Source organism: Notolabrus celidotus, chromosome 20 (assembly GCF_009762535.1).
Source record: "Notolabrus celidotus isolate fNotCel1 chromosome 20, fNotCel1.pri, whole genome shotgun sequence".
NCBI lineage: Eukaryota > Metazoa > Chordata > Actinopteri > Labriformes > Labridae > Notolabrus > Notolabrus celidotus.
Window position 1 is genome coordinate 28,360,718 of NC_048291.1, and position 17,691 is coordinate 28,378,408.

Below are 17,691 nucleotides of genomic sequence, written 5' to 3' on the forward strand. Positions count from 1 at the left end.
GCTGAGACCATGGACGCTGCAACACAGAGTAAGAGCCCAGAGTCAGAAATACTTTATTTATCCCAGGGGTGAAATTCAGTCATCGCAGTTGCTCTAAACACAATAAGTTATACAAATACAATAACAAGCTTTAAGGAGCCTAGGACTCCTTCAAATGTATACACAGGTTCTTTAAAATCAGGTTAGAGCAGAGTCACAAAGAGGTCAGACTCAGATTTATTAAAAAGACAAAAATAAAACCCCTCAGCCCCAAAGTCTTTAGGATGGTCCCACTCCTTAGCCGTCCTCCTGAAGCTGGTCGTCATCGTCTTCCACAGTCCCTTAAGGAAGGTAAAACCACAGTCAGACACTTCCAACTTAAAATGATTCCTCTGACCCAAATCAGTCCAGTCACAATTCAACCAACCATATAAGGATTAGTAAGGAATAACACACACACACACGCTCTGAGCACAGCAGCTTCACTAGGATCCTTACATTCTTATGTTCAATAGTTAAATCAACAAACCACACTACACTGCGTGCACAATTATTAGGCACGTGAGTATTTTTGTGGATATGTTAAAAACTATGTTAAAGGTGACATATCACGCTTTTTTCATCAACATATATTGGTCTAAGAGGTCCCCAAAACATGTCTTTAAAGTTTATGCTCAAAAAAACACTTTGAAATCAGATTTTGGTCTGCCTGAAAAGTCCTCTTCTTCAGCCCTCCTCAGAACACTCTGTTTTCCCTCTGACCACGCCCCCTCAGGAAGTGGATGTGCCTCGGCTGTCCAGCACGTTGATCTAATGTTTACATGTTGGCTGAATATACACGGCTGCTCACAGACCCGCGTTACTTCAACCCTCTGAATCTGATCCAGAATCTGATCCTGACGGAGAGGCGCCTGCAGCAGGACCTTTCTGAACCATTGGTCACAGATTTAGTGTTTCTTGTTGTTTTATTTGTCAGCATGTAGACGTGTGTCTTGGTACACAGCTACGAACATATAGCTATGTGGCTATGCTAATTAGTGCTAGCACTTATCCATGACAAATAAAAATCATCCACTAGATCTTCAAATCTGCAGACGTGGGGAGTCAAAGCGACCTTTGTGTTTATTAAGACAGCCTACAACTAGCATGCCTCCCTCCTAAGCTCCTTGTTAGCACACATTTGTGCAGGTAATGAAAAACAGAGGAGGGATTCAGTATTATTTTATACAGTCTATGGGCTGAACAAGCTCCGAGCTCTGACTCCGTGACAGACCAGATATTGTTGTGACGTAACAAAAACACTGAAGTCTGAAACGGCTCGTTTCACACACATTTACAGAAAGGTGGAGAAATCAGAACAGGGGCAGAATGGATTTTTTTCATTCTCGGGGGGGTTTGTAGACATGCCAGGGAAACATATTTCAGGTAAAGAACCATTAAAAAGTCAATTTTGCATGATATGTCACCTTTAACAGTCGTTCTCAAATTTGTCAAGAAGTCAGATAGTGAATATATTTCTTCAACTGTGTGGTTAAAATGATGCTTTTCAAATCACGTCGGCTGTATTTTTAAATCAATGCAGAATCTGCAGAAATGAGCGTGCCAAATTTTTATGCAAGTTGGTGATAAGAGCATATAACTTGTGAAGATTAAGAACTAGGCACCATTTTAAATATTCTGTTGATTGAAAATAATATTTACTACAACTGTTTTCAAACTTCAACAAAAACAACTGTTTTCTTTACATTTGTATACAAAATAAAACTGTTAATGTCTTTGAAACATTTCAAATCTAAAGTGTTTCTCAAATGTCCAATATGACCTCCTTTTCTTTCAGTGAGGGTCAGAGGTCAGAGGTCACTGGTAAACTGATTTAGTGAGGTTTCTGATGACTTCTCTGCTGACTCTGTGAGCTGCACCTTGTATAGCTTTCCAAAGATTCTCTTTGAGCTGTATTTCTTGCCATTACTGTAAATGATCTTCTTTATTATCGACCACAAGTTCTCAGTCGGGTTGAGATCGGGTGAGCAGGCAGGCCAGTTTGTGCCTAATAATTGTGCATGCAGTGTATTGTTAGGTTGTAGACTAGGGTCTGGGAATAATCTCTATTTAGTTCTAAAAACACACCAGCATTAAAGAGCAAACCACCATAAAAGGCCTTAAAAAAAACCTTAAAATCAACTAAAACCCACAAAGTTAAAAGAACGAAACAGGGGTGCAAAGCTGTGCAAAAGTCCTTCAACCCTTTTAAAACAGTGCCTGAGAAACAGAGTTTGATAGAACATAATGTGAGGGTACTTAACTGAGAGAGGGGTGCATCGCGATCACACCCCTCTGCCAACCAGTGTCACTTTCCCTCAAGTCCGTACACTTGAGACTGTATCACCAGACTGTAACAGGCTGCATGCACGGTTGGCACATGTGCATCGAAAGGAATATTTATATTTATATTATTTATACTAATGAATATTTGCATGTGTGTGTGTGTGTGTGGAACTACAAAAGTCAATGAATGCATTTCTCTTCCTCAGCAGACGTATGGAGTCCAGGCTGGGCGGCTGAGAGAGGAAAGAGTTTAAAAATGATGGTAAATATGAAGTCCATGTTTCTGTATTTTTAAAATCACCCTTTAAAAAGTCTGGTGTCTCTCTGTGTGTAAACATTGAGGTTAAAGCTCATCCATGCTTTCTCTGCAGGAGAACACAAAAGAGGTTCTGAAGAGGATCCAAGCAGAGAAGGAAGGTGAGCCGGTTTTAAAGTTAGACGTGTTAAATGTGTTTAATGTGTTTAATGTAGCCTCTGTTGTCCTTTCAGCGTGAAGAGAGACAAAGTGACACAGTAATCTGTTCTAATGACCCACATTAAGCTCTCAGAGTCAGTCAGAACATGAATAAATAACCACCGCTCTTCTTCTTTCACTCCTTCCTGTCCCTTTCTCCCGTCCTTGTCATGGTGGATAATTCGTGTTAAGCTCTGACGGCTGCCGTGAAAGATTTAAGTGAAGAGCTCCCTCCTCCTGTTCTCACTCCGTATGACTCTTCTCCAAATCAGGTAGGAAGCTTCACAAAGAACTACAAGCTGCTCGAGCAAACAAAGACTGCTTCAGTGTTTCTTTAACTTCTGCCGTCTTGAGTTCATCCCAGTCGTTTGTTTCTGCTGTGAATCTTTGCAGACAGAGTCGGAGCAGGCCGTTGAGTTTGTGCAGTTTGAGCAGCAGAATGCCGGGAGGGTGAAGATGGAACGATTATCTCCTGTGGAGAGTAACAGCTCCAAACACACACACTCTGAGCAGGTAACACGCTAACACACAGAACACCTTCACATGACCGTTTATAGATCAGACTAACTTCTCCTCACTCCTCTTCTAACCCAAGGACAACCTGCAGTATCCTCCTCTACCTGCCACCACCTTCCCCTCCACCCTGAGCATGGCAGCGACCTCCTACAACATCCCACAGAGAGTGCACGTCCGGCTGGCCCTCATCAGGAACCCGCCCGGCCTCTCGGTGCTCTGGAACGTGGAGGAGGAAGACCCGTGTGCTCCACCCATGAAGAAGTACAGGTAAGACGCTGCTGCAGAGGGCGAGGGAGGGTTAGACACAATACACAGATTGACAGAGAGAGACTCGAAATGAAGGGTGTGTTCAATCAATCAATCAATCAATCAATCAATCAATCAATCAATCAATCAATCAATCAATCAATCAATCAATCAATCAATCAATCAATCAATCAATAAATAGATAAATAAATTAAATGGAATGACATAAATAAAAAGTGACTAAAATTTTAACTAGATAATAAATGAATAAATGAATAAATAAATAATTAAATAAATAAAATAAAATAAAAGTGACTAACATTTGAAGTAGATAATAAATGAATAAATAAAACAATAAATAAATAAATAAATAAAACAATAAATAAATAAATAAAACAATAAATAAATAAAACAATAAATAAAACAATAAATAAATAAATAAAACAATAAATAAAACAATAAATAAAAAAATAAATAAAATAAAAGTGACTAACATTTGAAGTAGATAATAAATGAATAAATAAAACAATAAATAAATAAATAAATAAAACAATAAATAAATAAATAAAACAATAAATAAATAAAACAATAAATAAAACAATAAATAAATAAATAAAACAATAAATAAAACAATAAATAAATAAATAAATAAAATAAAAGTGACTAACATTTGAAGTAGATAATAAATGAATAAATAAATAAATAAATAAATAAATAAATAAATAAATAAATAAAACAATAAATAAATAAATAAATAAAACAATAAATAAATAAATAAAACAAAAGTGACTAAAGTTTGAACTAGATAATAAATAAATAAATAAAACAATAAATAAATAAAACAATAAATAAATAAATAAATAAATAAATAAATAAATAAATAAAATAAAAGTGACTAAAGTTTGAACTAGATAATAAATAAATAAATAAAACAATAAATAAATAAATAAATAAAACAATAAATAAATAAATAAATAAAACAATAAATAAAACAATAAATAAATAAATAAATAAAATAAAAGTGACTAACATTTGAACTAGATCATAAATAAATAAATAGATAAATAAATAAATAAAGTAAGGTGAGATAAAACTGTTATAAGAATAAAACTCAGTTAAAAGCAAGACTAAAAAGACTAAATGATAGAGGTATCTACATTGCATCATTTTTTAGCTCTATTTGGAGGACAAAGCTAGCCTGCTGCTCAATTCACAAGAAAGAATAAAAACAGACACCAAGGTAAACGCAAGATCGATTCAATAGCAACACAATAAGCAGAATAAAAGAGTAAAAATATTAAATAATTGAGTAAAGACAGTAAGGGAAAACAAGAAACAATAAGAGCGGTGTAGTTGTGCACCAAGTGAAGACAAAAGAGTTCATTAGAGTTCATGAAATGTTGATAAATACCTGTAAACTCTGTCAGCGGGGAATTCTGAATCAAAGTGTTCATTCATTTAGAATAGAGAAATAGTTTTTAAAGCTGGAAGAGTTTCATGAACTAAACCCTGAATGTTGGGGTCACCTGAGGCCGCTGGAGATCCAGGGGCTGACAACATCTGGCTCTAATGGATTAGTTCTGCCATCATCACTCTGCTCCTCCACCGTCTCCTGCTGCACCGCTGCTGTTCATGAACATCACCACCAGATGGCAGCAGAGTTCAGAAATCAAACGTGTTCTCTCTCTCTCTCTCTCTCTCTCTCTCTCTCTCTCTCTGCAGGATCTACATCACCATGGAGAAAGTTAAAGGCAGCGGCGTTTTCAGCGACTGGAACGTCCTCGGTGAGGTGCAGGCCGACCGTCTGCCCATGTGCGTCCTGATCAGCAAGTACAAGCCCGGACACAAGCTGTGTGTGGCCGTGGTGGGCGAGGACAAGTTCAGCAGGTTTGGACCCTACAGTGAGATTGTGACTGCTGCCTTACCTGACTAACTCCAGGTGAAGGGGAGGAGACACAAGCTGTTACCTGAAGGTTTGATTCATGCCACGCACTCGTTTAAAGTCCCTCTGTTGTTTTAAAGAGGTTGACATGAAGTATTTTGGAGGACAGAATGGGATCGGACCATACAAGCATTACTGCCTCCGTGGTGCCCTGAAGTCAGATGTGAATCACCTGTTTGTTTATTCTGCCTCCACTGTTACAAAAAAAGTACTGGTATTTTTTTAAGAAGATAATAAATCTGTTTTTATTTAAATGTAATCTCTCTCCCATTTTTCAGTTCGGACTCTTGTGAGTTTTAAAAACTTAAACATGAAGCTTCAACACATCTGTGTTTCTGCACAGTTTCATAAAATGATCAAACACACTGCAGAAACTCAAATCTTAAAGAGTGTATCAGTCTCATTTATACCCAAAATGTTTCATTACACTTCATAAAAGTCAAGTCTACCTGAAAAGCCCAGAAATAAAACATCTAATGAGATGTGACATGAGCTAAAAACCAGTCCTGATTGCTTGTAATGAGAAGAAATATCAGAGAATGCAGAAAGCTGAATTTTCTTGATACTCATGGAGAGCAAGTCAGAGCTTTATAATAAGACTAATTCTGGACTTTCCTGAGTTTAGTGTCCGTATAAAAAATCAAGCTACTTATCAACGTGACTCACATCGAGTCTCTCAGCCGGATGCATCCCTCATAAACGTCTTTAGACCATCATTAAATATCTGATGAGGATATTTTGAAATCTTAATAAAAACTAAACTAGTTTGCATTCCCAGGAACTCCCTCTGTGTTTCAACAGCTGTGTAAACTCCACAAACACTGACACGTTCAGCTGAAGGTCTCCAGCTTACAGGGTCACTTTGAAAACCGGAACACCGGGAGGAGAGACGCATTCACGGTGGGCTGAGAGAAGACTACTGTTACAAGCTGCTAAATCAAGAGAATCACAGCTTCTTCTTTTGAAAAGTACACACACATACAAAAAAGATAGAACAAATAAAAACTAATGAAAGAAAGAGAAATCAAGAGAATCACAGATGTGTGTGATGTTATTGTGGACGGAGGGAGGAATAAAAACACTGAGGTTAATCTACCAATCAGACACGTTCAGGATTGCAGGCCCCGCCCCCTGAAAGTCCCAGGACCTTTGAAAAGTACTACCCCCTAGCAGGGGCTTTTTAGGGGGGAGATTATCTACCCTGAACTAAATATAGACCCTGGGTCCACCAGTCGAAACACACATAGTTCTCCTAAATAGGAACATTTTTAACCCTTGAAGAATTGTATGCAGTCTTTGATCCTCATCCTTGTGTTGCAGGTAATTGAGTGCAATGAAACACAGGTATGACCCTGATTAACCCCTGGATGTGAGGTCACTTGTGATAGTATAGCTTTGGAGGATCTTTGATTTTAACCTCAGTTTGGTGAGCTGGAAAAAGTCCTTGATGTTATCCCTGTGCATGCGGCCTGATTTGAACCCCTGAATTTCATTTCATTTATTATTTAAAAGGACCGTGCATATTAATTAACACTTCTGTAAATATGCCAGAGTTAGCCAAAAGGCTAGTTTACATCTGTAGTCCTTGCCAGATGTTAAAAAGATCAAGATTAAACAAAGATAAAATAGAGTAAAATGAAATCAAAATAAGAAGGTAGAGGAGAAACCAAAACACAAACAAACAAACAACAAAGAGAAGAAAAATGTGAGGTAATAAGTTATAATGATACAAGGGATCTACCAATCAGACACGTTCAGCATTGCAGGCCCCGCCCCCCAAAAGTCCCAGGATCTTTGAAAAGTACTACCTCAACTAGAAGGGGCTTTTTAGAGGGGAGATTATCTACCCCTGAACTAAATTTAGACCCTGGGTCCACCGGTTGAAACGCATATAGTTCCTGGGTAAAGTTCCTCCAGTTGAAAAACGCCTATATTGCCAATTTGAAGTTGCATTTTTGGGGCATTTTCACCTTTTATTGGATAGCACAGCTGAAGAGAGACAGGATATGTGGAGAGCAGAGAGCAGGGGAGACATGCAGGAAATCGTCAGGGCCAAGAGTCAAACTAATGGCTGTTGCAATGAGATCTATAATATGTGTATATGGGGCAAGCTAAAACCTTAAACTGCCCCAATTGGACATGTTGCAAACACAGATATCATGTAAAACCAGCAGAGCAGCAGCTAGACGATGGAGCAGTGAGTTATAGCTGATCTGCTTTCATATGAGGAGTTTTTTAGCTGGTTATGAAAGACAGAAATTTACATAGATGCCTTCAAGACTGACTATTCTTACATTAAAGCCTGTGAGCACTGTGAGGGGGAAGGTGTCAGACATGAGGATCGACAGCACGCTGAATAACAAGCTTTTTGAGTGATTGGTCTGACAGTTTAAAGAAACACTGAATGCATGAACAGGAGGACCCTCAGCAGAGAGAGACGTATCATCACTAATGCTTCTGATAACTTCATGTCGTTATCGCCCAACAGGACGGTCTCCTGCTCGTCTCAGATCGTGTCTTTGGAGTTCCTCTCCCTCCTGCAGGCTGGAACACATCACTCAGCCGAGACAGAGCGTGTACCAGTTTAGTCCGCTTCAGTCAGGCTCATTTTGATATTACGCCGCGTACGGAGGAGTGGGAGCTGAACTGTAAAGGGAGTCATTAGTCCCACAATGAACGCTCGCTCCATGCATCAGCATTCGTCTTTGCATGTGTGTGTGTCTCCCTTCCACGCAGCAGGACACAGCGGAGACACACAGCTGAGTGATTGGCCTCCTAAGACCACTTAAAAAACACACACCCTCATTCCCACTGACACACACACCACGGGCACACACGGCGTCCTAATTAGAGCTGACAGCGGAGGAGAGGGAGCTTATGAAAAGGAGGCGAGGAAAAGATGGTGCAGAGAAGCCTGATGGAAAAAAGAAAAGGAGAGGTGGAGCGGAGATGTGATTAGGGAGCAAATGTGTTCTTTAAAGTTTGAAAGTGAAGTGTCTGCAGAACAGTGACCTGCTTCTCCAGTCCCCTTCCTCTTGTAAAAAGGAAAGTGTTTCAGGAATGTTAATGCTCTCACAAAGGGGTGCAGGAGAGTGATCCTCTTGTCATCTCAATTCTGGGAGATTTTACACTTAACTCCGCTCCATTAAACTCTTAAATATATAGAAAACTCTGAACCTCTTAATATTCTCCACACCTCGTCTTGTTCTGCATTGAACTCTGCAGCTCGGCTTGTACCTGCATGTCCTCTCGTAGGAGAGAGAGAGCACGGATATAACCAGGATGATGGATGCAGACATGGCACATTTACAAGATAGAGCATGTTCACAGTTTTTAAGGCCAATATAAAACATGAAACATGCAGGTTCACTCTGAGGCAAGCAAGGACTGCATTAGGACTCGGATAGCTAGAGTCTACAGAGTGTATTCAGTTTAGCATAATGTGTGTTCACCTGCATGTACGGTCACACACCGTCTTCTTCAGCTACAGCTCCTGCCAGGATAGAGACACTACAGATCAATCAATCAGACTTTATTTATACAATGACATTTTAACACAAAGCTCTGTACATAAAAACAACTTCAAATAGAATACATTGAGAAAAAGATATAAAAAAGAGACCCCATCCTAATCCCAACCCGACCCCAAACCCATCCCACAATCCTAAACTTAAGAGCACAATAAATGCAACAATAATAATAATAACAATAACAATACAAATAAATGAATGAAAATTAAATGTTATTTTTAAGTGTTAAAACTCAACACAGGAAATTAAACTCGTCAAAATAGAATACATTTCTAAGATAATAAAACACTAAAATATTAAGCCATTAAAAGAAAATAAGATGCTAGACTTAAAAAATAAATAAATACAGAAATAAATTAAATAGAATAAAAGTGACTAAAATTTAAGCTACATAATAAATACATAAATAAATGAATAAATAAATAAAGTGACAAAAATTTTAACTAGAAAATGAATAAAAAATAAATAAAAATAAATGAATAAATAAATAAATAAAGTGACTAAAATTTGAACTATATAATAAATAAATAAATGAATAAACAAATAAATAACTAAGTAAATAAATAAATAATGTGACTCAAATTTAAACTAGATAATAAATGAATAAATAAATAAATGAATGAATAAATAAATAAATAAATAAATAAATAAATGAATAAATAAATAGATAAATAAAGTGACTAAAATTTAAACTAGATAATAAATAAATAAATAAATAAATACATAAATGAATAAATAAATAAATAAATAAATAAAGTGACTAAAATTTGAACTAGATAATAAATAAATAAATAAATAAATAAATAAATAAATAAATAAATAAAGTGACCAGAATTTGAACTAGATAATAAATAAATAAATGAATAAATAAATAAATAAATAAAGTGACTAAAATTTAAACTAGATAATAAATAAATAAATGAATAAATAAATAAATAAATAAATAAAGTGACCAGAATTTGAACTAGATAATAAATAAATAAATGAATAAATAAATAAATAAATAAATGAATAAATAAATAAATAATGTGACTAAAATTTAAACTAGATAATAAATAGATAAATATATATATAAATAAATAAATGAATAAATGAATAAATGAATAAATGAATAAATGAATAAATGAATAAATAAATAAATAATGTGACTAAAATTTGAACTAGATAATAAATAGATAAATGAATAAATAAATAAATAAATGAATAAAATAAATAAAAAGTGACAAAATTTTGATCTAGATAATAAATAAATAAATAAATAAATAAATAAATAAATAAATAAATAAATAAATAAATAAATAAAGTAAGGGGAAATGAAACTGTTATAAGAATGAATGAAACTCAGTTAAAAGATTGTGTGTTTCACTTTAAAGCAGAGCGACACGTTGGATATGTAGAAGAACCATCCAGGACTAACTTTAACATCTGTCCAGGATGCACCCAAAGTGAGAGGCCATGTTGAGCAGTTCATACTCATTAAACTTTCACATGAAGCTTAACAAGAATCAATTATCTCCAAAAAAGAAACACCTGACAGATGACGGACCGAATGGGTCTTGTGTCATGTGAACTGTTGGTGATAACAGTGGCGTGCACCACATGCTTAAACCGTCAGCGGTTTGATTCCTGTACGCTGTCATTCTGTAAAGTGAGAGGAGATGGATCTGCTGCTCGGCCCGGGCTCAGAGGTCTGCAGCTTCAGGGAGGTGGACAGAAGCTTTAATCACCTGGCAGATCAAGGAGTCGGTGCGCTGTCTGAAAAACAGACGGATTTATGCTGCAATCTGGAGAAAGTGGAGCGCGCTCAAACAGCATGCCTAAGAGACAGCGCTCTATCATTGTTTGAAGATTCCCCATCATTCATTTAACCTGAAGGCTGGACGTCGTGATGCATTCTCACCTTCGGCTTTATTTCCCATCAGTGAGGGCAGAAGTAAGAAGGCTGGATCTGCTGAGACCTTAATAATTATGTCAGGATATCATTGTTATAATTAAAATCTGGAGCTGGGATGTTGGGATGTGCAGTATGTGAGTCTGGAACACCTTTATATCAGGATGTAAGGATCTTTTATCCTCCCTCCTTAAACCCTGTGAAGGAAAACATGGATTCATATAATGATGGTACTGAAAAGAAGATGAATATCTTCTGTGTGGTCCTTTCTGTGTTCCCTCTGAGCTCTGGTGGGTAAAATGTGCCTCTCTGTGTGTGTAAGTGAGTGGTGGGTGGGAGCTTAAAATCTCAGTGTGACGGCATTAAAGCAGTTTGTGGAGCCTCCTGTCAGCTCGGTGACTCACATCAGGATCGTCCCCTCTGCTGCTGCTGCTGCTGCTTTTGTCTTCTTATGTTCCCACCTGATTCTCTTCAGCTGACGGCAGAGTCTGTGTCTTATTAGAGGAAATCACTCTAAGGTGCATGGACACAGTTAAGAGGTAAACGTAGGTGTGCATGCAAAGGTTTGACATACATGTGGAGAGAAAGACAAGGGGGATAACATCAACCAACCTTGTGTGGACACTAGAGACATCATTTATGTATTTATGGATCTACCAGTCACATACTGAAGCCTGGTTTACACCGCTGCACCGTAGCTCCATGAATCCTTGTGCCTAACCTGAAGCCTACATACATGGCCTGGCGTGCAACCCCCTCAAAAATGCAACTACGGGTCAAAACGATGCAGACTGCAGATCTTCCAACGTCTCCTCTCTTTTCTTCTTTGCACTATTTGCAGAATGATCAACTGCTGCTCAACATTTATCAGCTCCAACTTCAACATCATACGCTCAGAGTCACCATGGGTTTCCTGTGCACAAACATAGCAGCAGTATGTCTAGCATGGAACTTGCACTGCTGACAAGAGTTTGCAGATTGACACAGATACACAAGTGCAGTTGCAAGAAACAGTATGTGAACCCTTTGGAATTACCTGATTTCTGCATAAATTGGTCATAAAATGTGCTCTTATCTTCAGCTAGGTCACAACAATAGACAAACACAGTCTGCTTAAACTAACACCACAAAAAAAGCATAGATTTTCATGTTTTATTGACCACAGCATGTACACATTCACAGTGCAGGAAGGACAAAGTATGTGAACCCTGAGGCTAATGACTCCTCTAAGAGCTAATTTGAGTCTGAAGTCTGCCTACCTGGAGTCTGATCTATATGAAGAGATTGGTGGGGTTGGTTCTAAAGCTGACCTACGCTATAAAAAAAAAAAACACATACCAGTTTTGAGTTTGCTATACTCAAGAAGAATTGCCTGATGTGAGCCATGCCTCGCACAATAGAGCTCTCAGAAGACCTATGATTAAGAATTGTTGAGAGCACATTTTATGACCAATTTATGCAGCAATCAAGGGTTCACATACTGTTTCTTGCAACTGTATGAAGTGCTTCTGAAAGCATCAGTCACCAGCATCAATGCAGAGGTATAAACCAGGCTGTAGGTGGAACTGAAGCATCGCCAGTTCTCTGCGTTCCTTTTGTTCGAATGTTTTCAGCTTGCTGCAAATTTTCTGGAAGCTAACAGGAGCACACCAGTTGTTGTAGTTCCTCTTGAAATCATGGGGTCAGTGAAACCAGCAATCAATCCCTCAAAGAAGATCCTTCAAATACAGCTCCATCTTAACCTCACAGGTGAACAGGTACTTCCAGGTCCCAGGAGGGAGTTCTCTTCCTAAAAGCACGGGTCCATTTTTAATCCATGTCATCATTACACAACTACATTAACTGTTCATCCACCCTGCTGAGTTTTTAAGATGTAAAAACACTTCCTACATGTCAGTACTTCATTAAAATCTTGAGTTAAACACACTTATTTAACATTTCAACATCCTGCGATCACAGATTTACGTCTCTACCATCAGATCTTTACATTCCTATACATCATAAATTGTATTTGACACTCTCCCACATCCCAGATTATCTTCTTCCTCATGAAATAAAAGCCTCCCCCACAGAGATATCAGCCTTCAGATTTAAAACAGGCACATGCCATCTCTCCATCCGTCTGTTTGATGGACATTTGGACCGACAGCCAGTTGAAAGGATACAGCTCCATCTCCAAGGCCCTGCTGCACTACATCCTTCACATCACTGCAGCTGCAGTTCCCCTGTGCTCCACTAGAGGGGGCTGTGTAATAGTAAATCACGTTCAAGGCCAAGCACTGGTGCACTAATGCTGGTTTATTGTGTTTACTGGTTTTTGTATAATCACCATTCCAAGGCTTGTCCTTCGCATTTACCGACCTTTATCATTAACAGATGTGCGCTCACATCCCCCTCTCTTCAGTCTCCCGTGAAATACCAAGGAGAGCTCTGTGGAAATATCAGCTCTGATGCTTCTCCTCTGAAAGAATCAAGCTCAATTTGGAGAACAAACCTCCAAGCTTTGAAATTGTTTTAATGTGGAAACGGTTTGATAATATCTGGAGGACGCAGGGACCTTGAAGAGAGATGAACACCCACAAACGCACAGGTTTGGATGTGAGTGTCGCTTAGCGTCTGCTTCAGCAAAGGCAGAACCAAACCCTTCACACTTAACTTCAGTCACCTTCTGCTCGGGCTCATTTATGCACATTATTCATTCATATTCAAATGCAGCATATGTTGCAGAGGTCAGGGCAAATCAACAGTTTAGGAGGCTTAATAATAAAAGTTACACAGGGGAGCGTGTTCCTCCCTGGAGGTTAAGAAACTGCAGGATACGGAACAGCAGGCTGATCAAACAATGTACTTTAACACCAATAAAAGACGTGCACAGAGTGCAGGAACTTTTTCATAGCTCTAGGTACTGTACAGACCCTTACACTCCACACTGCAGGAACTATGGACCATGTTAGTTCCTTGATCCCTGTTTAGAGGAACCTTTTAGCCCCGGCTTCAGAGTAAGTACTCTACCTGCACATGAGGGACTTTGAGTGACGTAGGCGAACACAGGAGCAGATTCAGGACCACCAAACACAGTTTTTACATCTCACTTTAATCATGAAATATCTGTAAATAACAGTGAAATTATAAAAAGCCATGACAGGGAGATACAATGTGATTTGGACCCTGCAAAGCATGATACGCCAGCTCACTACACTGAGTTTCCACCACACAGCGAAGATGCAAAACTCAGACAAGACTGCAAACACAACAAGCGCTGCACTCTCATTATTCAATATCTTGTTGTTAGTTTTCCTGGTGTTGTATTTCATTTGTACTCATCTTCCAAAGTTTCTTGATCCACCTTCATGTCTGTATAAAGTCCTTTTAGTGTTTCCTGTTTTATTTTGAAGTTCTTGCTCTCTGTGTGTCTGTTGTAGTTTCACTTCCTGTCCTTGTGTCTTGATTGCACCTTGATTATTGTCACCTGTCTCGTGTCACACCTGTGTTGATTACCATCTGTGTTTCCTTGCTTTGTGGTCACACCTGTCCCTGCTCTGCTCCTCGTGGCCCTCCCTGTGATGTTGGATTTTATGTTTTGGACTTTGAAGTTAGTTTTCAGTCTTTTGATTTATTTTTGTCTGCACCTGTTGGATCTTCTCTCTTGTGGATAGCATTTCCTCATAAAGTCTACAGAGCTGTTTGGTCTGAAAGCACCTGAAGGTAAGTGCATGTGGCTTTGGGTGCTATGCAAGTCCCATAAGAGCACACCATAGACTGTATAAATAATGGATGTAGTATCCGTGATGTCACCCATCTGTTTCTGAAGCACTGTTTTGAGGCCAATCGTAGGCTGCAGCCATATTGGAAATGTTGAACTCAACATAACTGCTGTCGAGCGATTATGGCGTAAAGAGGCGGGCTTTGAGCCTCCTCGCCAACTACAGTGTTCCCACCTGTCAGTCAAGTTAGAATAATTCCACCCTCATACAGTGTGTGCTGATCAAGAAATGAGCTATCCAGACTACACTCGTCTTTTGAACCAGGCTGTAAACATGTTTATTTCTGCTGTAAAGATCGGCTTCTTTGAATGGGTGTGTATGTGGTTTCCAGTGTTTCTGCAGCCAGCCTCTAGTGGACACTCAATGAACTGCAGTTTTTAACATTGGCTTCAGTTCTGGTGGCCGGAGTTTGCCGCTTGGAACACACGAGAGACAGATCGAACTGTGCCGTCTGCACGATTATTTACTAACCAGGCTTTACTTTGCAAGGCAAGAAGTCTGCATGATTAACAAGTTAATGCTGCATTAATCTATCAGGCTATATGAAAAAGAAGAAGCCTCGTGTATTAGGCTAACAACACAATACTAACAGGATTCATAAGAAATGTCCCATTCTGGACACGTACATCACTAGCACAGGGCTCAATCTGTTCACACGCCACACTATATTTCACACGCACAATAATTCGTGCACCAGCTAATCAAAAAGAAAGAAAGGAATATAGCTACCCAACAGCCAATCAAAAAATAGCATGACTGTATCCGGGTAAAACAACGCAACAACGTTACGTACCAAAGAAAAGGATGCACGCGCAATTCAGACTGACTGCAGATTAGAAGACAAGAAGACACCCCCCCCAGAGGTCTACCTGTACCCCCCTCAAAACTAGTGAGCCCTGCTAGCATGTTGGACACTTTGAGGACCTGGATTAAGGTCGGCCATATTCTTCATTTCAAACCACCTCAGTGAGATTATGAGGGGTCATCCCTATGTTCCCACATTTCTTGAACATTTCAAAGGGGACATATCACGCTTTTTTCATCAATATATATTGGTCTAAGAGGTCCCAAAAACAAGTCTTTAAAGTTTATGCTCAAAAAAACACTTTGAAATCAGATTTTGGTCTGCCTGAAAAGCCCTCTTCTTCAGTCCTCCTCAGAACACTCTGTTTTCTCTCTGACCACGCCCCCTCCGGAAGTGGATGTGCCTCGGCTCTCCAGCACGTTGATCTAATGTTTACATGTTGGCTGAATATACACGGCTGCTCAGAGATCACGTTACTTCAACCCTCTGAATCTGATCCAGAATCTGATCCTGACGGAGAGGCGCCTGTAGCAGGACCTTTCTGAACCATTGGTCATAGATTTAGTGTTTCTTGTTGTTTTATTTATCAGTATGTAGACGTGTGTCTTGGTACACAGCTACCAACATGTAGCCATGTGGCTATGCTAACTAGCGCTAGCACTTATCCATGATAAATAAAAATCATCCACTAGATCTTCAAATCTGCAGACGTGGGGAGTCAAACCGACCTCTGCCAGAAAGGCAGCGGGACCTTTCTGAAGGATTGGTCACAGATTCTGTGTTACTTGTTATTTTATTTGTCAGTATGTCGACGTGTGTCTTGGTACACAGCTACAGCTACAGCTACAGCTACAGCTACAGCTACAGCTACAGCTACAGCTACAGCTACAGCTACAGCTACAGCTATGAACATATAGCTATGTGGCTATGCTAATTAGCGCTAGCACTTATCCATGACAAATAAAAATCATCCACTAGATCTTCAAATCTGCAGACGTGGGGAGTAAAACTGACCTTTGTGTTTATTAAGACAGCCTACAACTAGCATGCCTCCCTCCTAAGCTCCTTGTTAGCACACATTTGTGCAGGTATTGAAAAACGGAGGAGGGATTCAGTATTATTTTATACAGTCTATGGGCTGAACAAGCTCCGAGCTCTGACTCCGTGACAGACCGGATATTGTTGTTACGTAACAAAAACACTGAAGTCTGAAACGGCTGGTTTCACACACATTTACAGAAAGGTGGAGAAATCAGAACAGGGGCAGAATGGATTTTTTTCATTCTCGGGGGGTTTGTAGACATGCCAGGGAAACATATTTCAGGTAAAGAACCATTAAAAAGTCCATTTTGCATGATATGTCACCTTTAAAATAAAGCCTTGTGTTCCTACATTTCCCTTCAATTTAAGCCCGATTCTCCCAGAAGGTTTTTTGGAAGCACTTTATAGTAAATGAAAGAATGAATGAGTCATTTTATTACAGGAATCATCACAATCATAATCATTACAAGAAAAAATTAAATATGCAGATTGAAAAAGGGTTTCGGCTGAAACAGAGAGCACCAGATTTAGCTAAAAGCTACATTCCATCTGTAGTCCATTGCTACTGGATAACATGTTGGGTGTTATTGGCTACCAAATTGGGAGAAAGAGGGATAAAATCTGATACATGAAAAAGGAAATGTAGGAACAAAGGCACGCTCCTGATTCTGATAGCCTAGCTTAGCGATTACAATAAGTAAAGTCCAGCTTTGTTAGTCTGAGGTTTCTGTCTCATAAATCTAAATGAAAATGAACAAAAGAAACAAACTACAGATGTGATTCTGCCACCGGTGTTGTTGGAACAGTTCACACTTTTCCAGCATCATTACTGTGAATGAAATAATTGGACACACAACGTACACACACTGAATCCACCGCCGCACACGTCGCTGGCTGTAGCTGCACCTGTTTCACTCATTAGTTTGTTTTTTGCTGTTTGCAGCAGTTATTTTTTATTGGCACCAGACTGTCACACCAAGCTGCCTGAGGTTGAACATCTGCTCCATCAGAGCTCTCCAGTCTGAGAGCAGGTTTTGGAGTTAATGCATTCAAGTTTTAGGATTTATGATATTTTAGAATCTTCAGACCCGTCCGGTCCAAAGATGTTCACTTCTTCCAAATCGTCACATCACAGCGGGAGGAAGACGTCAGAGATGGTTGTTGTTGAGTACAGCTCAGCTCTATCTTCTCTCTCTCT

General features: G+C 38.9%; 1 protein-coding gene and 1 long non-coding RNA gene across 2 annotated transcripts in view; both read left to right on the plus strand.

The window, feature by feature from the left end:
• The first annotated feature begins 6 nt into the window (after positions 1 to 6).
• LOC117832777 lies at positions 7 to 5,721 on the plus strand. Its single transcript, XM_034712041.1, has 7 exons — positions 7 to 28; positions 2,511 to 2,566; positions 2,676 to 2,721; positions 2,951 to 3,030; positions 3,152 to 3,271; positions 3,354 to 3,541; positions 5,243 to 5,721. Exons 1-7 carry the CDS (start codon positions 10 to 12, stop codon positions 5,451 to 5,453), a joined length of 720 nt encoding a protein of 239 aa, XP_034567932.1. The 5' UTR covers positions 7 to 9; the 3' UTR covers positions 5,454 to 5,721.
• Positions 5,722 to 14,390: 8,669 nt separating this feature from the next.
• Positions 14,391 to 17,691, plus strand: part of LOC117832953 — a 40,464-nt gene continuing 37,163 nt past the window's right edge. Inside the window, exon 1 of the long non-coding RNA XR_004635291.1 lies at positions 14,391 to 14,588. This is a non-coding gene — a long non-coding RNA (uncharacterized LOC117832953). The remainder of the gene's footprint in view (positions 14,589 to 17,691) is intronic.

Bases quoted from the DNA above. Each gene is read 5' to 3' on its own strand.
- LOC117832777 (XM_034712041.1), top strand. The intron at 2,722-2,950 runs GTGAGCCGGTTT...ATTCGTGTTAAG, and splicing joins GATCCAAGCAGAGAAGGAAG to CTCTGACGGCTGCCGTGAAA. The intron at 3,272-3,353 runs GTAACACGCTAA...TTCTAACCCAAG, and splicing joins AACACACACACTCTGAGCAG to GACAACCTGCAGTATCCTCC.